The sequence below is a fragment of the Dermacentor andersoni genome, chromosome 1, assembly GCF_023375885.2.
Source record: "Dermacentor andersoni chromosome 1, qqDerAnde1_hic_scaffold, whole genome shotgun sequence".
Taxonomy (NCBI): Eukaryota; Metazoa; Arthropoda; class Arachnida; order Ixodida; family Ixodidae; genus Dermacentor; species Dermacentor andersoni.
Window position 1 is genome coordinate 155,473,469 of NC_092814.1, and position 20,075 is coordinate 155,493,543.

At 40.6% G+C, this 20,075-nt stretch overlaps 1 protein-coding gene across 1 annotated transcript in view; it reads left to right on the forward strand.

The window, feature by feature from the left end:
• Nucleotides 1-20,075, forward strand: part of LOC126532326 (uncharacterized) — a 77,420-nt gene that overhangs the window by 23,302 nt on the left and 34,043 nt on the right. Inside the window, exons 5-12 of the mRNA XM_072287805.1 lie at nt 2,644-2,768; nt 2,931-3,007; nt 6,205-6,290; nt 8,356-8,515; nt 8,603-8,666; nt 11,945-12,148; nt 19,207-19,248; nt 19,545-19,634. Of these exons, the coding sequence (XP_072143906.1) occupies nt 2,644-2,768; nt 2,931-3,007; nt 6,205-6,290; nt 8,356-8,515; nt 8,603-8,666; nt 11,945-12,148; nt 19,207-19,248; nt 19,545-19,634 (848 nt within the window). The remainder of the gene's footprint in view (nt 1-2,643; nt 2,769-2,930; nt 3,008-6,204; nt 6,291-8,355; nt 8,516-8,602; nt 8,667-11,944; nt 12,149-19,206; nt 19,249-19,544; nt 19,635-20,075) is intronic.

The window sequence follows — 20,075 nt, forward strand, 5'->3', positions numbered from 1 at the left end:
AGGCACTAAATGTTGCTGTTTTAGGTGCCTATAATTGGCACTAAAGCTGCCATTTAAGGCATATATAGGGGCCAATTGTTGTCTTTTAGGCATGTATAGCCTTAATTAATGAGAACCTCCGCTGTGCATCTGAGGATAAATTATAATTTTCTAAGGAACACAGGCCCATGAAACCCCTGTTTTGTGACATTCATTTGAAGTTCTCATTAAAAGGCAGTGGGGTAGGTTGCGTACATTGCGATATTTATCTGAAATCTAGTGCAACTAGACACTACAGGAAAAGTTGTGGGAGCAGCGACAAACTCGCACCATCTCAGTTTTTTCAGGTTTCATATTGTGCCTTTTCTCACTGAGTATTAGCAGAGTCCTTCCATGTATTAGTTTGTATGGAGAAAAGGAACAGTTGACATCCACAGAAGTTAGTGGCACATACTTGTACTTCGGAACATTCAATGAACCAATGCCCTCTGGAATTGCAAAATGTTCGCTTGTCAGAACCTTTGACAGTTCTTTCACTACTGAGAACATGGACTTTTTGTCCAAGACAGATTGAAGTTTCCAACTAATTGCAATAGATCAGCAATCAGCAATAGATCTAGTGGGGATGGTGGCAAACCTTTCCTGAACATCCAAAATGAGCCCCACATTTTGAATCAGAGTTGTGCCCGAGCACTCAAGTTTCTCGGTGATGTAGACTAAAAATGCAAATTGAGTGCACAAGTACGCTAGGACACAATCAAGTGTATTGTCGCATAGAGCATTTTGAGCTCTTCTCACAGCAATGCTCTAGTCTGCTGCAAAGCTGTTAAGGCCAACTGCGAAGAAATTTTGGACCACATAAAAAGCTTATTTTAAGATTAATTAAAAATTTAATTATGGGGTTTTACGTGCCAAAACCACTTTCTGATTATGAGGCACGCCGTAGTGGAGGACTCTGGAAATTTCGACCACCTGGGGTTCTGTAACGCGCACCTAAATCTAAGTACACGGGTGTTATCGCATTTCGCCCCCATCGAAATGCGGCTGCCGTGGCCGGGATTCGATCCCGCGACCTCGTGCTCAGCAGCCCAACACCATAGCCACTGAGCAACCACGGCGGGTTTATTTTAAGATAGTGTAGATATAGAGGAGCCTGCATGCAAAATTTGACGTTTCAAATGCCAACAAAAGTGTTGCAAAAAACTAGCAAGATACAGCCATTCATAATACTGAAACTAAAGAAACGCTGCCATTATGGCTTGCCGGAAGTGATGCGTGACCTGAAACACACGGCTCCTCAGTATGACCTCCAAGATAAGCCTTGAACACACACACAGCTGCTACTGATAGCACTACAAAATGCTTAATCTGGATTTGGCTACTATCCATCAGTCAAGCTCATGCCAAAAAAAGCTGTTTCACACCACATATCACGGCTAGACTGGAGCACACGAGCGCGAGTGCATACTATAGCAGTTGTGTGTACATGTGCATGTAACTGTGTCCGCTGCATAGCATAGATACAGCAGCCACTGCGGGGTGCCATAATGAGCCCTCTCGCTGTCGAGACACTCGTACACGCACATACTATGATTTGCCTCTGTGGGCAGCATGGCTCCGGGCGCATGGCTAGCCCGAACACCCAGCACCCATGGTGGATTGAAAAATCATAGAAATGGCATGCTGACACCTTGTATAGTAATACTCATTTATAACAAATTCAGCCAAAGTTAACTTTCGTTGCAGCTGGCCTTTAATAACAGCCTTTACACGAGTGAAATATTTGTGGTAATATTCACTTGCCTTCAGCCAAGTTCCCCAGCTGGTTATACCATGATAAACAAGATGAGGCTAAACAAAAGACAGAAAAAGGCATTTTTAGGCCCTGAAAGTCGAATATGGGCATGATAAAGGCGCCACTAAAATGTTTCTAGACCCATAGTTCGTGCATATATACATTAAATAGGCACGATAAGGACGCAATGAAAAAAATGAATATTTTGCCCAATGTTCCAGTCTCTAATTATGACAAATGTATCTGTGAGAAGAGGAGAAAGTGTTAAATTCATTGTTTGAAAAACCATGAGGTTCGAGCCAACTGCAAGCATCTCCGCCAAGGTGCCCGTAGTTACTGGCATACTTATATCAAGCGTCTGTCCCCATTCTTGCATACAACACAATTTGCAAGTCGTAACAATCTGCTAGTAAGGCAGCAACTGGAGAAATGAAGATATTTTGAGGAATCGTGAATTCCTTGAGTACTTGTATACTTGTACTTACAGTCTATGCTGGCATATCTTCACAATGCCCGAGTTCATTTTTCTGCCTTAGCCCTTGTGATTTAAAGTATAATCGCACATATCAAGGTTTCATTGATAAGCCATGTCACAGTGCCTGGAATACACTCATCATGAATGCAAATAATGTGAACATCAATTTCAGCTGTGCATTTTTTATGGGTATAAGATTGTTTTGGTGCTCTAAGATGTTTAACCAACTGTTGGTTATTTGAAGTGAAGCTATAATACAGCCAGTTTTAACTTCAATATGTTGGCTGCAGTGCTTATGTTCCTAAATATAGCAGAGAGATTTTTCGCCATGTTAAAATGTGTATGGGTCTCTGCAAATGCTTGGAAATAATGAACAAACTCTCTCTCTATCCAGGGTGCAACTGTCAGCAACTGGCATCACTGCTGCAAGACAACTATGCTATGAAACATGAACTACTAACATATAAGGATCGGATAAAATCCCTTACTACTAAACTAAAACAGTTTGAAGGAATATCGGTAAGCAGTCTTTTTAGGTGCACCGGGGAGGAAGTGGGGCAATTGATGTGCATGTTGTACTGGCCACATGGTGTTCTTGCCTGTATTTGTTATGTGTTTCATAAAATGTCTAAGAAAGAGACGGGTGGAGTGGTATTGGTGCCACATTTTTTATTACTGCAGGAAGTCATGAAGGAACTTCAACAGAATGTTGAAAGAGTGTCAGAAGAAAATAAAAGGCTCAAGCAGTATGAAAAATGGTGAGTGTGTGACAGGAGATAACATTCATATGATATTTGCAAAACACTGAAATGGCTTTTTGGAGGCTATACCCAGATTGAAAAATTCAGCAACCTTGGGTACTTGCTTCCTTACAGCTGCTATAAGTAGGCCTGTACATTTCGTCTTTAGCTTCTCGGAAGTTTAGCTTTGTAGAAATGTACAGTGCCACGGTCTGAGTGTCTGAATGGCATTTATTAGAAAACGGTGAATAGGGTCGGATTAAAGGGAAATAGTAATTATATGAGGTGCACTTCTGAAACTCAAAACGACGCTCATCTTTTTCAATGCTAAAGTCATGATGGTCTTGGGCGTTTCTTTATAACAATTAAGTAAATAATTAGACCTAGAAAGTTCTAACAAGTCATGTTCGGAGATTCAACTTAGTACTGACAATTGCAAGGAAGATTTAGAACCTCTGGTGGCCTCTCTTGCATGGAAATGACTTGAAAATAATGCTTTGCTGCTGATACCTTGGCAATTTCTTTTCCTCACTGCGCCAGAAGTAATGCGTCACATGGAGGACAATAAAAGTGCGCTTGACTACTGTTCTAAGAAATATTGCAGTTCGTGTAGACTGTTTCTGTGCCTTGCTTATCTGGAACTCAAAAACATGATAAATAACATTAAAAGACAACATAAATAATAAATGAACTGCTTATATTGCAATAATGAAAGCTGTTCATATGAATTAGTCATAAGAAAACTCAAAACGTTTGGGTGGCTTTCTGCAATAAAAGTTGGCGCAGAAAGGTTAAATGCATGCTAAATCATCATGATGTGTGCACATTTTAGGCAACAGTAAAACTGTGCAAGCAGCACAAGCACTCCTGTACCTTTTAACAAAACCATCTCATGTCATTACTAGTATTCAAATACATGTCAAACATAAAAATGCTCTCATTTATTAACTGCTCAATCAGTTTCAATATACAGTTAAATCTCTATATAACGAAGTCGGTAAAATCAGCAATTTGGTTCATTATATCAAAATTTCATTGCATTGAAGTTCAACCTTTTTGCAAATAAGTACAGCTGCCGATCAATTTTTCTTACACGGAAAGGGGCCGCAGAATTTTGCGAATTACCGGGTACTTGAAAAAAGCAAACTTCAATGAGAAAACAATTCATTTTTATATATTTGGGAGTGGCCGATGAATGATGCTGTTTCATGCCACTCATGTCGACGATATCTTCGCATCGGTGGTACGAATTAAGCAAAGCCAGCCACGCTTACGCTTGCACTCCGCCCCTGCGGCTGGTAGCGTCGCCCGCACTGGGAAGACGCTATCGCGAAAAGCACCGGCAGCGGGGAGCGAATGCTTTGTCTGCCTCTCGCTCCAACGAGTCACTGAAACTCGATATTACGCAACCTGCAATACTAAACGTGCGGGAAGACAGCTTACGTGATGCCACACCGTCACGCCAACTCTTTGCACACGCTGCAGATTACCTCTAAAGCAGGGTGCATGGCTGCGTATGTGCTCAGACGCGTTTACAGCCATGCGCAGCCACGGCCAAGACGCACGCCAGAAATCGCAGTGTGTGCCAACTTACACCCCTTCCCCCCCCTCGCGCGCGCTTGATCGCCTTACCACGAGCTTGCTCCCTCCCCCTCTTTCCCTGTGCTCGCGTGGGAAGGCAGCACTTGTGAAGCCACAATCTTTATTATCTCACCCTCCCACACTTTCACTCGCACCCAAAGCACACAGTGGGCGGGGCGCAATAGAATCTTATCGCACTTGAACTTTATATTGAACATGATGTGGCTCCACTTTGGCGTTCGCGCTTGTCACGTGGCGCGCGATTTGAGAGGTGCGCTTGCAAGGAACCGCTTGTAGTTCAATGATTTGACTATCTGTGTCTGCGAAAGTTTCCATTTATTAGGCAGTCTTAGTTGGTCGTCCGCAACCACCCACGTACAAAGCGCGCGAGCTTGTGCGTATGTATCGAAGCGTGCACGTACGATACGGCAATAGTTGGCCGGACGCATAAGTTGAGAAGGGGATTGCTGACTTGCACGCGTAGGAACCAGTAGTGTGCTACTCAGCGCCGCCATATGCCACCTTCTGAAACTGTGTAGCCTATATCATCCGCCACTCAGTCAAACCACAAGCTAGAGTCATATCTTTGGCAAGAGCGATATCGAAAAATGTGCTCTCGTGGACATGCGAGAACACGCGAGAATGTCTCGCAAAGCCCGCAGCGGACGCTATGCAGCTTTTGAAAAGCTGCGGGCGCATGCACGATACCGTGCGTGCTCCTGCGTACTGCGCATGCGCAATCGCACTTCCGCGGGGTAGCTGCGTACGCAGAGCTGCTGTGGACGCCCAACTAAAACTGCCTAGTGTCTCGGCATTCCTTTGCGGCGGCAGTGTGATTTCGTTATATTTAAATCCCATAAAACACAGTTCGTTGTATTGAGGTTCTAAATACATGTTGCGCTATGGACAAGAGGCTATGAAAGGTTAAATACTTCACTATACCGAGAATTTCATTATATTGAAGTTCATTATATCGAGGTTTAACTCAAATTTTATTGCATTGTGGCAATGCTACTTGTCCCAGTAGTGCTGCAGCAATACAACAAATGTTCACCAACTCGTCCAGTTTTCTAATCTGATGTTGAATGTAATTTGTTGGATTAAATGAAAATGTTACTTCTAGCAGCTGTTGCACACTAAATATAGTTCCTCAGTTCATTTACCAAAAATAAATTTTAACAACTTTACATGTCAGGCTTACGCAATAAAAACAGATATCTGTAAACTTCAATATTGGCACATCTAACCTGAACAGAATTAATGCAAAATACATTGCTCTAAATTTAATTGGACTTCTACAAGCTAAGCATTTGATTTGAATTATGAAATAACTTATTCTCTGCTTTAGATGCTCTTGTAGATCCAGATTGCTGAATTGTAATATTTGTTTTGGTGTGGAGTTACGGACTTATAAAGTTAGTGCTTAAGTTCGTTCCGAAATTTACGAATTTTTGACAGTGTTTCTAAAATATTTGAGAACCTAATAAAAGATCTGCTTAACAGTGATTAATATACAAGTTGGTTCCCCCTTTTTTCCCTTTTCTTTTCTTTTTTCCCCCTGTATGCTGGCACCTGTATAAAGTCAGTTCACATTTGATTTAACATTTCGCATTTGTTTGGACAACTTTTTCTAGCATTACAGAGGCCAAGACTACAGAACAAGAGAAGCATGACCTTTTTGAACAGCTCAAAGATGCACAGTCACAGTACAAGTATGATGGTGGGTACTGGAATTACTGATGTGCAGCTTAATCCCTTACCCAGCTCCAGGTTATTGAATAAGTGGTCTTTAATTGACATTTGATAACCTCTAACCAGTGCATGAATCATTATGGCTGAATTTGTGTTGTCTGATTTCCATGACTTGATGGATATTTCTCCATGTGAGGAGCTCTCCTCTTGCTACGAGGCTTCTGTTAAGACACACTGCAAGATTATATACTGCCAAGTTGCCACTGCAAGAACATCTTACTAAAGCAATGGCTGGAACATTTTAAGTTTTCTTGTCTTTGGCTGTGCCTCAACAAGCACGCATTAATTTCTAGTGTATGGCGCGATCTATTTTATTGGAAAATGACTCTAAATGTTGTGATAAATAGCACAGTTCTGGTGCTTCAGCTGAATTTTTTGAAGGGGCAGACATTATTTGTAGACAATAAATTGCCACCTAAGTCAACTAACAAAGTTTTACTGATTAACTTTTAAATTGATTGCTGTAGACTGCATGTTGCAATTTCAGAATTGGAGCAAGACATTGCTAAAGTTTTGTACCATCTTGCACATTCCATCTGTATATTCACTTCGCTTAACGGCATTGTGCCGTTGCTAGACTTCTTCCCTCGAGCTTTTGTATTCTTTGTATTGGATGCAACTACAGTGTTGATGAGCAGGATCTCCAGTTATACTGCACATTTCACTGTCAACAAGGTTAGCTAACCATGTATATTCACAAAAAAAAAGAAAGGAAAAAAAAGGGGTAAGCTCAATGCAGAAAATTAACCAATGAAAAAAAGACTGAAATTTCATCTTGAAGAATATATTCACCAAAAGAAAACAAATTTTTCAGGTCAAGATGAAAACTAAAAGAGGAATGTCAATTTGGGAAAAATAGAGCAAAAAGTGCTCAACCGTAGTTATAGGTGATTTGCATACAAGTTTTGAATTCTCTGGGTTTATTACAGGCTTTGCTGAATATTACTAATATAGGCGCTTGAAAACATTCTATGCACGTTTTTATGGGTGTGCAAATAGTGATCCTTGAGACCAAATCAAATACGAATCCAATAGCGCCAGAAGCAAACCAAGTCGAATAATTGAATACTTTTCTAATAGTTTTCGAATAATGGATAGCTGTTATCATAATTAATACAAAACAATGTTCACATCCCAATATACTTAAAGTTGGCAAGTTTCTGTTATTACATAGTATGTCATGAAGCGATGTTTATGAAAAGCACAAATGGAGCATTAGGAGCAAACAAGTAGCTTCTTCGCATGCGCAGGGCTTTTCAGAGAGTGCGAATAATCGCTGTAGAGCCTGTAAAGAATGGCTACCTTAGTGACGTAGCCTAGTCCACTACGCAAGTTCTGATGTTTTATGTTTATACAATGCCCACAGAGTAAAAATGTACTGTACTGTTGCTCCAGTTTTATGTTTATTTGGGCGCAGTTTTCATTTTGAAATATTCGAAAAGTATTTGAAAAATATTTGCATTTATGAATAGTAACTATTCGATTCGAAGACTGAATCGAATAGGACACTATTTGCTTCATTATTCAAAAGTTTCAAATATTCGCACACCCTTACATGTTTTATGAAGTGTGTAGAATGTTTATCCAGTGTCCCGGGGGGACTAAATGTGGCAGTGAGTTAACGTTTGCATGGGGATAGGGCTCAAATCGTGGGTGATGTAAGGGTAAACTTTAAATTGTGTGGGTTAATTATGGGCTTCGAAGAATATTATTAATGCAAGTGCTCAAAAACGTTTGTGTATGATATGCATGTTTCCTCCCATCCTGAGAGAACTAATGTACCGTCTAGTTTATGTTGGAAGGATGTGGGGGGTATGTTAGGGGTGATGTGGGGCAAAATTTAGAGTGTGTAGGTTAATTATGGGCCTTGGAGAAAATTTCTTGTAGGAGTGGTCAAAAGCGACAGCTTTGCTGGGAATTCGGTTTTAATTCTGCAATGTCGCACAAGTTTGTTGTGTTTTTGTAGCAGCCCAAAGAATGGCATGCATTTTGGGTGGCCTGCTTAGTTGTGCTGTCTGGTTGGTGGTGTGCAGTGGACCATCTGAGCCAGCAGGTGAGTCAGCTGGAGCGTGAGAAGCAAGAGCTGGAAGGGGCCCTAGCCAAGTTACAGCAGGAGCATGACCAGCTGCTCATCTCCACCCAGAACTCTGTCTCCTTCCAGTTCCACACAACAGCCATGCTTGAGGTCAAGAGGTGCGCACCCCACATCAACTGCAGCCGCCCTTAGTAATAAATGGGCCCTTGTGTGGTAACTCCATGTCTCTGCTCTCTGCTTTCTAGGCTTCTAGAAGAGCTCAAACAAAAGTACCAAAATGACAAGGAAAATCTCACACATAAGGTCCAGGTGAGTTTGTAACAGTAGTCTTGCTTCCTGCTGCCCCTGTGTCCTGTGTGTTGCTGTGTGCTGCATATACCCAAGTCTAGTGAATGTGACCAAAAAGCCTGGACAGAAATTAACACACACTCACTGGTGCTGCTCTGTGCATATAGGCGTGGACATTAAGCATTCAGGCCTGGAAGTAATCACGAAACAGCATATGAACACTCCCACTTTTACCCCATGGACTGCTTTAGTACAAATGTGGTCTTGTGGCTTTTTTGTGCCATGCTTTTCACACGTGATACAAGGCTAGGCACATGCAACCTAACTTCAAAGCATCTCTCAGCACCCAGTGCTTAACACCACAGCTGGTGCATTTACAAATTGTTACAGTTAGCAAGTATGCAGGGGCAGCCAAACTGTGACTTGCGGGCCCTGTGCAGTCTTTCAAAAGTCCACATGTGGCTTGTGACTGGCTACCTACTCGAGCAGTATATTTTTTTCCAATTTTTTTATACGTGCTGTTGTATAACTTTTATTGTGAAACCAGGCGCTCTTGGTAAACTTGGGGATCAGCTGATCTCGTAAACCAAATCAGTGTTTCTTGGAAAAGAGGGGAGAGAGTAAAAAAAACTGATGTGGTATAAAATATGCAAATTCCATAATCGGTGCAGTGATCAAGGGCAGCTGACTGCCTTTGATAAATTCACTCGATAGGCAGTGACAGTTTTTTCTTCACATGGGTGAAAGACGTGTAGTCGTGCTGCAGGAGAAGTCTCTATGTAATGAAACTGTAAAGAATATGCCACTCAAGGAAACTTGGGTTACCGAACTGTGGTAGCCCATCCTTCATGCATTTTCCAAAATGCTGTTTTGGTAGATTCATCCCTATGAAATATTGACAGCAGATTGGAGTTGTATTGATTCCTTGTTTGTTTGATATTTCAATTGCAATTGTAACAAACAGGTCTCTGTTTAAATTAGGTTAACTGTACTGCTTACTGCAGTATTGCTCTAACTTTCATCCAAGGTCCTTTGAGAGAGTTAAAGTTGGCATGTGCTGCTTTGGAGATGCACCACCGATAAGTATTGTCTATTTGAAGTACAAGTGACACGTCTGGCTGGGTCTTTCCTACGACTTTTATTGTGTGAATCTTTGTTCGTCACATTGAGATTAAATACAAGACATAAATGGAGTTGATGTTCAACAGGACACGCAATTTCCACTGCCCTCAACAAGAGCATCAAATGACTGTTGTCAGCATGCAATGCCATCTCATTGATTGTGAACTATGAATTACTTAACAAGCACTTAAACCAGTACCATTTCTCAAGCACTGTGGCTGTGCCTTGATATCTGTTTTTTTTTTGTACACGCCTAAGTATTAAACATGTTAAGAACCACTGGCTCAGAGGTCATTATTCTGTTAAAGAATTTAATTAGCTTAAGCCAGCTACATTTTATTTTGGTGTTTTAAAACCACATGAAGACCAACAAGGTTTTGGTTGGTCACAGCCACATGAAGCCAAGGAAAGCATAGGGGAGGTTACACGTTTTAATTGAAATGTACAAATTAAAATGTAAATGTCCATGAAAGTGGACGAAAAAACAAACAGCCGAAGCCACATCTTCCATGCTGCACGTGCAGTGCTCTGCTAATAGAGCTATGGCGGTGGCTGTTCCCATGTCCACATTCTTGGGTATTAATGTATGTGTTCAAGATCTGTCCCTGGGAGTGTTAGCCAGGGCCACTCATAGCCATGGCGGCACATGCGGAACATCCTTTTATAACCGCAGGCATCGCGTGGTTATAGGTGCCATGAAAGCTCTGGCAATTTTGATGCCTTCAGGTAGCATACGATGGTTAACCGCATCCCCATCCTCTGCTAAAACAGTAGTCCTTTCAAGGTTAGCTATTTTATCTCCTCCATCAAACATATAATGCATGAACCTTATCAATGAATGCATGACACCACATTGTTATTTCACTTCCAGGACAAAGCATTTCCTATGTGCAGTCTTTGGAGCTTTTATAATATTGAGAGTTAATGAATGGGTGGCCAGCAGATGTATTCATCCAACAGATGTGTACAGTTCTTTGCTGAATGCATAATATGGGCGAAAATGATAGTGACAGCTTTTTAAAACACTGAAAACATGAGGTGACTTCAATTTGCTGTATGAAAACAGACAGATAGGGGTATCTCCATGATGTAGATGGTGCAGGATTGTTAGCCAGTCGACTTTTTTGAGACCACAGTATTGTGTGTATGTACTTTATCCAACATTTACTTACATAAGAGTGAAAACGGTTGTGTAATTTGACATAAGTTATCAAACGAGAGGCTAGAACATGCATGTAAGTTTTTTTCAAACATGAATTAACACCAAAAATCCCTGAGAGTTGCCTTGATCTGAAACTAGCTTTGAAGTACGAGAACCCCATCTTAGTGTTGACAACTGCATGCATTAAAAGCGAGAGTTTTGTGCAAAAAGAAATAATCATCAAATGCAGCTTAACAAACTTCTTTTTGTACTATCCAGGATTTTGATAAGCTCCCAGTAGCAGACTGCGTAAATCTGCCTCTTCAGCTGTAATACTAAAGAATTGGACACAACATATACAATAAATTACAATGCAGTGTCCATTTAGCTCAAGGGATGTTCTTTAGTAGAAATCCTGAAACTTGGACCAGTACTCAGATATCCATCACCAATATTAGGCAAAATGCACTGTGAGGCAAGAACATTTGGAATACCAAAGCAGTTCATGTCACAATTTGCTCGTGCTCATTGTGTTGCATTTTACAAGTCAAATCTTTATCATATTGATGTCTTGAACTATTATTATCTTTTGTGAAACGATAATTTTAAGTACTTGTTGAATAGTGACTGCATGCAATGGCCTGTAGGATTGAAAAGCAGTTTTTTGAAGGGATTAGCTAATGACATGGTTATGTGGTGAACAAAGAAAGCACGAAAATTGTTTCTTTTGCGTTAATGCACACGCACTTTACGTTTGATGAACGTTGGGTCTGGGAACTGTTTACTTTTCCAATTGCAAATTAAAATGGGGAAGTCAGCAAAGATATGTGAGCAATATATTTTGGTTGTCTGATTTTTCTATTTTTTCCTAATACATCTGTACATGTAGCACTGAAAAGCCAAATGTCACATCTGTCCTTCACATAGTTGGATATCTTTTTGGACAACCTCTTGTCTGCATTTTCCATTACATATGGAAAAGATTTCTGTACTAGTTGAACAAAGAGCATGCATCTCCCCTTTTCCTGCTGCACAGCTGGCCGAACAAGAACGGCAGGAGCTGAAACAGCAGCTGGTACAGCTGGAAGAAGAAGTGGGATGGCTGCGAAGTGATCATAGTGCTCTCTCAGGCGCCTACCGCCGAGCTGTTCGCCAAAACCACACATTAGTCACCCATCTCCGTGAACTTCAGGATGATGACTCTGAGATGCACTCACTGCTGTCATCACTTCTTGTCACTGTATGTCACTTTTGCTACAAGTGTATGACTGTAATTATGTACACATGCATATGCAAAACTAACACATTAATAAGGGATGACAAACAGGTACATACCAAACAAGACAAAAGGTAATGCTGGAGCAAGCCAGAAAAGAAGATTGAATGTAAATTTTAAAGATTACAGTTAAGTACTGGTTACTCACATAAAGTGTCACTGCACCGTAAGACATATTTAAATGTGTGGTATGATGGAGTCATGTATGACGGAATGACTTCAAAAAATGGATGTAGTGGCTGTTTCATATAGTAACACTTCATCAGCAGACACAAATCATACTTTTTTGTGATTATCCTTGCCAGGTCACAGATCGCATGCACCATTCTTGACCTAGTGACCTATCGGTGTCAGGTCACCACGACAGTTGCAGTGCCAGTTGATCAATTTTTTTCCCCTTTCATTGCTTTACACACTTTGTTGAGCGCTTGGGGACAGAGAATATGGAACCTTGGCCTGCTAAGTGTTTTAGTCCAGTGCACTACAGTTCGCTATTTGGAAATTTTTAGATGTTTTCAAGGGATAGTTGGCGTTAGTTTTTATTAAGTCAAAAAAGGTCCTTACTTGCATTCATTCACTTCCAAGAGCACCACACTGGTGTTATCATTTAAGACTGCATTTCCTTCTTTCTTCTTGAAGATTTGTAAGGGATACAAAGGATGATAAGTTCAGCTATTGCAACATCATGCTTACAATAAGACCCTTTACATGATATGAGGAATAATTTCTGGCCTGCAAAAGAAAAAGGAAGTAAATTTATTTATATATGCTACAACTAAACACATCACAGAAGATTGGCAAGCATTTACGACTCCTGAAAGCTTTTGTATGCAAATACAGTTAAACCTTGATATAACAAAGTCGGTAAGATTGGCAGTTTCCTTCATTATATCGAAATTTCATTCTATTGAAATTCGACCAAAAAGAAAGCAAATTTGAACGAGAAACAATTGATTTCAATAAATTTGGGAGTCGGCGACGAACGATAGAGTTTTGTGCCACGTACTTACGTCGACAATATCTTCTCAGCGGTACGAATTATGCGAAGCCAGCCACGCTTTCACGTGCACTCCACCCGCCTGGCTGATAGCGTCGGCCACACTGGGCTAGCGATATCAGGGAAAGTGCTGGCAGTGGGGAGTGAATGCTTCATCTGCCTCTCGCTCCAACGGGTTACTGAAACTTGAGATTACACAACCTCCAATACTAAATGCGTGATAAGACAGCTTACATGATGCCACGCTGTCTTGGCACGCCCACTCTTTGCACACGTGGCAGATGACCTCTAAAGCAGGGTGCGTGGCTGCGCATGCGCTCAGCCGCGCTTACAGCCAAGCACAGCCACGGCCGAGATGTGCGCCAGAAATCGAGACGTGTGCCAACTTAGCCCTCCACTACGCGTCCTCGCGTGCGCTTGGTAGCGTTATCACGAGCTCGCTCACCTCCCCCTCTTTCCCTTTGCTCGTTCAGGAAGGCGGCACTTGTGAAGCCACCATCTTTATTTTCTCACCCTCGCACACTTTCTCACGCACCTGAAGCAGGGCTGGGCAAAGATACCTTGCAATTGTATCATGATATGATACAAGGCACTCAGATGACAAGTATTTGAGATACAGATACAAGATATTACCACAATTATTGTATCCAATATGATACTTTCCATATGTATCTTAAGATACTTCGATACATTCACAAATTTCTTATTATAGATCTATATAATGTAGCAGCAAACGCTTATGCACAAAAGTGTTTGCTTGGAAATTTCTCTACTCTGACCAACCTTGTTTGATTTGAATGAAATGTCTGTTAGTATCTCAAAATTTTTGTCTCTCTTGCTCAAAGTATAATATTTTCATTCCGAAACAATTTATTGGAGTTGCTTTAGGTACTTAACATGAAAGCTCTTTATACGCTGTGCTGTCAGCGGTTTTGATTGTCCCTTTTGTAATTGATGGGAGTCGCTGCTCTGCTTGCCGATTAGTTAGCGGGTCACCGTCTAATTACAAGAATGTCACTAAGAAGCCTCTGCACAATGGCATAAACACCGCTGCGGACTTTTAAAGAAATACCACTGTGGAGTGCGACCACATGACTCTGCTCCACCGATAGGGACGCGCAGACCTCATCGCCTGACCTCACTGGTGGGCTCTGGCGGAGAGATAAAGGAATGCCTATGCCTTTAGTTTTATTCAGGTGGCTTAGTGGCAGCAGTATCAGCTTGATAATTGTAGTCCAGCCAACGTTTATAGTTTCGCACGGTGATGTTGTGATAGCCAGTATCGTGTACTTTAAGATACACGATACAGTCTTTAATGTATCGGAAATACAGATACTGATACATGTTTTGCCAGACGTATCATAATACAGATACAAGATACCTGAAGAATATCAAAGATAGTATCCAAGATATATTACTACATGCGTGTGGTATTTGCTTGTTTGAACAAAGCACGTGGGCGCCATCAATCGAGAAAAGAGGAGGAAGAACTAACTGTGCTCGTGCTGTGAATCTAACCGGACAGCGCTGCAACCGCTGTAGTATCAGTCAGTGCTGGGCAGTATCTTCGATACTGCCCAGGTTTGCTGTGTCTGCACTGACCTAAACCACAGTGCGTGGGGCCCGATAGGATCTTATAGCACTTAGACTCTATATAGAACATGATGTGGCTCCACTTTGGCGGTTGCTCTTGTCACACGGTGCATGATTTGAGAGGTGCGTTTCCAAGCAGTCGCTTGTAATTCAATCATTTGACCATCTGCGTCTGCGGAAATTTCCATCTATTGTCTCGGCATTCCTTTACGGTGGCAGTGAAATTTCATTATATTGAAATCGCATACAAACACACTTTGTTATGTTGAGGTTCTGAATGTGTAGTGTTCTATGGACAAGAGGTTATGAAAAGTTAAATACTTCGTTATATTGAGAATTTCGTTATATTAAAGTTCGTTATATCGAGGTTTAACTGTATAAAAAACAAATTGGGTGTGTTGAAGTATAGAAAACCTCATGCTATACGTGGAACCTGGTGCTGGAATATCAAAGAAGTGATGTTTGCTGAGCATGGAAGGAACTTGCAAAATAAATACGCAGAAATCAGGTATTGAAATCATGTAATTTCTGAAGCACTCATCTTGTGGCAACTTGTTGCCACGAATACATAGTTCATTGTTAGTTATTAATCCCTTCCGTGCCGTGGATGAGCTGGGTTCGTCCACATGTTTCTGATAAATATGGCCAAAAAGGAACTCAGCCCATCAATGGTACTTTGCATTTCCTAGCAATGCCATGGATGAGCCTAGTTTCGTCTCAGTGCTTAGTTGTGCTTTTGGTAGATGGCAGCACAGATTCCATTAGGCAGTGCAAGTAGAAGAGAATGTATTTTTTCTGAGAAACAAGTTGGCATCCTGGGTCATCAAAAGTAATTTGGCACATGCATACACACACACAAACACGTACACACACACAACATACATACACAGAGAGAGACAGACACACACCGTGCACGTGTGTGGTCATGTGTGCACGACCCAAAATATGTGAAAGTAACGTGAAATATGTGATGCCTGGCACCCTGAAGCCTAAGAGAGTGAGGAGCATTGTCCATCTTGTCTCTTGGAATCTGGAACAGTGAAAGTTCTTCAGGGGTCCCAGTACCTGGCCTAACGACAGATCCAGCATGTGCATAGTGGCATCAAAACTTTTGCAAGGACTGTAAATATAATGCAACAGTACAGTTTATGGGCCACGGGTTTTGCGAAAAAGTTGCATTTCCAAGTAGTTAGTGCCTCTAGCCAGTAAAACAGAGCAGCGCTATTTATTTATTTATTTATTTATTTATTCAGGTACTCTCAAGGTTGTGAGGCATTAGAGAGAGGAGCGGGAGTGTGAACAACAATGCAAAAGTATAATAGCAGTTACACTTCATTTAGAAAAAAAGTTTTTCAATCGCAGACTTGAAGGATGCAGGTGCTGCAAGGGAGACGACATAGGCAGGCAGGTGATTCCAGTCAACGCTAGTCATCAGGATAAAGGATTCGTAATAACGTTTAGTACAGCGATTCGGTATGCCAACTTTGGGATGATGGTGAACGCGCAATGACACATAATGACGGACGGAGGAAATGAGATAGTTTCCAGTTTTCATTGAAGTAATAGGTTTTGTAGTACGTGCACAGTCGGGCTAGGCGGCATCATGCAGACTGGTCAGGAAGATCCAAACCTTTCTTTTTATTTGCAAAATGCTGCAGTTGCTCGAATAATTAGTAATAATGAAGCGTGCATAACAATTTTGGAAGCGTTTCAAGGGACGTAATTATGGATTTAGTTTGGGGATCCCAGACAGACGAGGTATATTCTACTTTGGATTGGACTAAGGTCTTGTGTAGAAGCAGTTTCAAGGATACTGGGGCTTGTGAAAAGTTGTGGCAAAGGAAACCAAGCATGCGATTCGCATTGTTAATAATGTATTTGACATGCAAATTCCAGGAAAGATCATTAGTGATGTGAATGCCTAGGTACTTATATGAACTCACTGAAGTTTGAAGGAAACCAATACTGTAAGAACAGCAAGTAGAAACGATAGCAGGCCATGTTATTCTCATTGATTTGCACTTGTTACTATTAAGTTTAATTTGCCAAGTGTCACACCAACGAGCAATTTTATTGAGACCAGATTGCAATATTGATGCGTCAAATAAGTTAGTTATTTTTCTGTAACGTATGCAGTCATCAGTGAATAATCTTATGTATGAGGGAACCGAAGCAGGAAGATTGTTGATGTGAATGGGAGAAAAGAAGGGGCCCAAGCGCGGAAATCTGAGGAACTTCTGATGTCACTGCACAATAATGGGAATCGTGTTCATTAGCAATCACTTATTGTGTGCAATTGTGTAAAAAAAACACTCTAAATAAATAACATTGACATCAATATTAGGCGTGTTAAGTTTGAGGAGAGGCAGATTACGGGACACAGTGTCAAAGGCTTTAGCAAAGTCTAAAAATATGCAATGTACATCTAGTGAGCAGTCTAAAGCTGATAAGTCATTAGTAAATGCTAACAATTGTGTTTCACAGGAATGATGTTTTCGAAAACCATGCTGAAAGGAAGGAAAAAACAGGTGAGTCTCTAGCAAGGTAACTGAATGGCAAAAAATTACATGCTCTAAAAGTTCACAAGGTATTGATGTTATAGATATGCATCTGTAATTTAGGGGTGAGAAGAGGTCACCAGACTTGTGCACTGGAATCACCTTGCCTACCTTCCAGTCGTTCGGTAGCATGTTCATCTGTAATGAACGGGGAAAAATAGAGGACAACATAATCGAAAAATATGTTTCAGTGCTTTTAAGAAATATATAGTTGATACTGTCAATACCAGCAGACAACGATACTTTTGAACGATGGATAAGCTTTTTTTTATACTGCCCCATTCAACAGTGATGCATTCCATTTCAGGGAAATTTGGAGGATTACATGGTGGAGCGGCAGATAATACATTATTATTGAAGGACAAAAAGAAAGTGTTGTTTAAAAGAACACAGCACTCACGATTTGGCACGAAAGAGCCACTATCAGATTTCAGGCACATATTGTCTGCTTTGCACATGCTTATAGTACTACAGAACTTGTGAGGGTTAGTGAACAACAAATTTCATAAAGTCCTGTGATAAAATTTGTGCTTGGAATCGCGAACAGCGCATTTATACTCCAATGTGATAGTAAGATAAGCAGATAACCTGCGTGGATTGAAGGCAGCCTTACAAGTGTGAAAAACACAAGCTGCGTTAATGATACACTGAACCACGGCCATTTCTTTGTGCTGGGTATTCTACGAAGGGCTGTAAATTTATTTGTATATACTGATACTGCATTCTTAAACAATGACCAGTTTTCTCCAAAGGCATTTTTCCAGAGCTCTGGGAAATTGGCTTCTGAAAATTGTAGCTCAATGTTGTGGCTTGGAAACCCACTCTATTGCATCTACGAATACATTTTCATTGTTTAGAGGGATAGGGTGAACACAGTGGCATAGTGTATTGTATGACTGAGTGATCACTTAGCCCTGGTAAAACCACTAAAGACAAAATAGCATGTAGCATGTGCTTAGTACTAGACTGAGCATATATGCTGACGTCTATGTGACTTGAGTGGGTGCATGTGCTATAGTGTCTATGGAAAGCTGCAGCGAAAGCAGATTTCGCCCACATTTCACTCAGACTGTGTGCAATACCATAAGCAATCAAGTTACTTCTGCATGACGGTACACTATGTTGGTTGCATGTACTAGTGCAGGCTGGAAATCGAGCTATGCATGTTGTCAACAGACATGGGTTTTTCTTGGATCTCAGGCCCCTAAGCTTTTAACTGTAATACATTTCCTATGCTAAAATACATGAACAATACTGTATTGTACAGCCTAAATTTACGTAACATGAAGAAGCCAACGTGACACATGCTGACAGACAGCTATGTATCATGTTGCCTCCTCCATGTCCTGTTTGTAAATGAAGGCTGAATTTTACAGGAATTACAAGCCAACTAGCTCAGATGAAACAGTTGTTGAAATACACTGACATTTTTATCTTAATAAGCATAACTGCTTTTTGCAGCATGGCAACAGGCAAATCATCATTTGTGCTGGTATTTAGGCCTAATAACAACAAAAAGGTTTATTTTAATCAAATGAAAGCAGCAGCTTATATTGTAATGCTTTCATTGCTGTTTTTGGTAGCTGCATAAAAATAAGCATTATCAGACAGCCTAACTGTCTCTACAGGGCTTACAATGACCAAAATTGAAAAATATGGCCTTGCTTGTACTTTCACAAGTGCTGATGTTGGTTGTTTACTTAGGTTTCAATCTCAAGCTCAAATAATGGGGACTGTTTAGGCTTACTATATGCCATATATTTCAAAAAACTTCATAATTTTTGCATAGTTTATTCTATTTGGGGAGCCCTTATTTCATTTACCCATCTGGTAAAAACATGCTTGTAAGCTGCAATTTTTCTTTTCACTGCCAGGCTCACCAAGTAGTTTCTGAACGTGACAGCTTAGAAATAAAGGTGAGTTAAAATTTGTGCTCTGCTTGTTAAAGAAGAAAATATTTCACTTTTAAGTGAATTGCTGCTCTTCTGCCTGTTGTGGTGGTCTTTATGTCTATAGAAAAAGCTTTTTGTCTGGGTTACCTTGTTAAGCTTCTAGAAAAGCCACGACTGCATAAAGACAAAGTGATGAATGGAACAAAGCGCATAGTTTTGATATATGGGTGCCTGAGAAGCCTTGTGGTCTGTGATTTCACCTAAACTTCTAGAACTAGCACTTTAACCTTCTCCTGTTATTTTCTTTTTGTATGTTGTAGAACGAGGAAAAGGAAAAAGAGTGCCAACGCATGTTGGAACTTCTTGGACAGCATAATGTGGATATAGATCAGTTGAACAAATATCTCAAGGTATGTGTGAATGCAAATGTGTTACTAGTATTTCTTTTTTCTCTCTCGTTTATGACAACGTAAATATTGTTTCTCATTAATAGGTACTCTTTAAATTAGACTCTCTTGAGTACAAAAGATCTGAAGATCTGATAAACCACCTTCTTTGTTTTGGCCAGCTTCCTTCATAGCACAAAAAATAAAAATTAAGTAGATCCAAATATAAACATCCACTGTTTTGTGAACAAGAATAGAAAGTTTCGTTATTTAAAGTGATTTACAAAGTGATTTCAGGCCCCTGTTTACTGAAAAGAGTAGGTTTCTTCAAATTAAGGATAATTGAGGTGGTCAGTAAAACCACCACGCTTGAATAGTTTCATGGACTCTCTGTTGAACTCAATAAAACAGTGTTTTATTGAGAAATGAAGAGCAACATCGCAGCTTCTGAACCACTCATGTCAC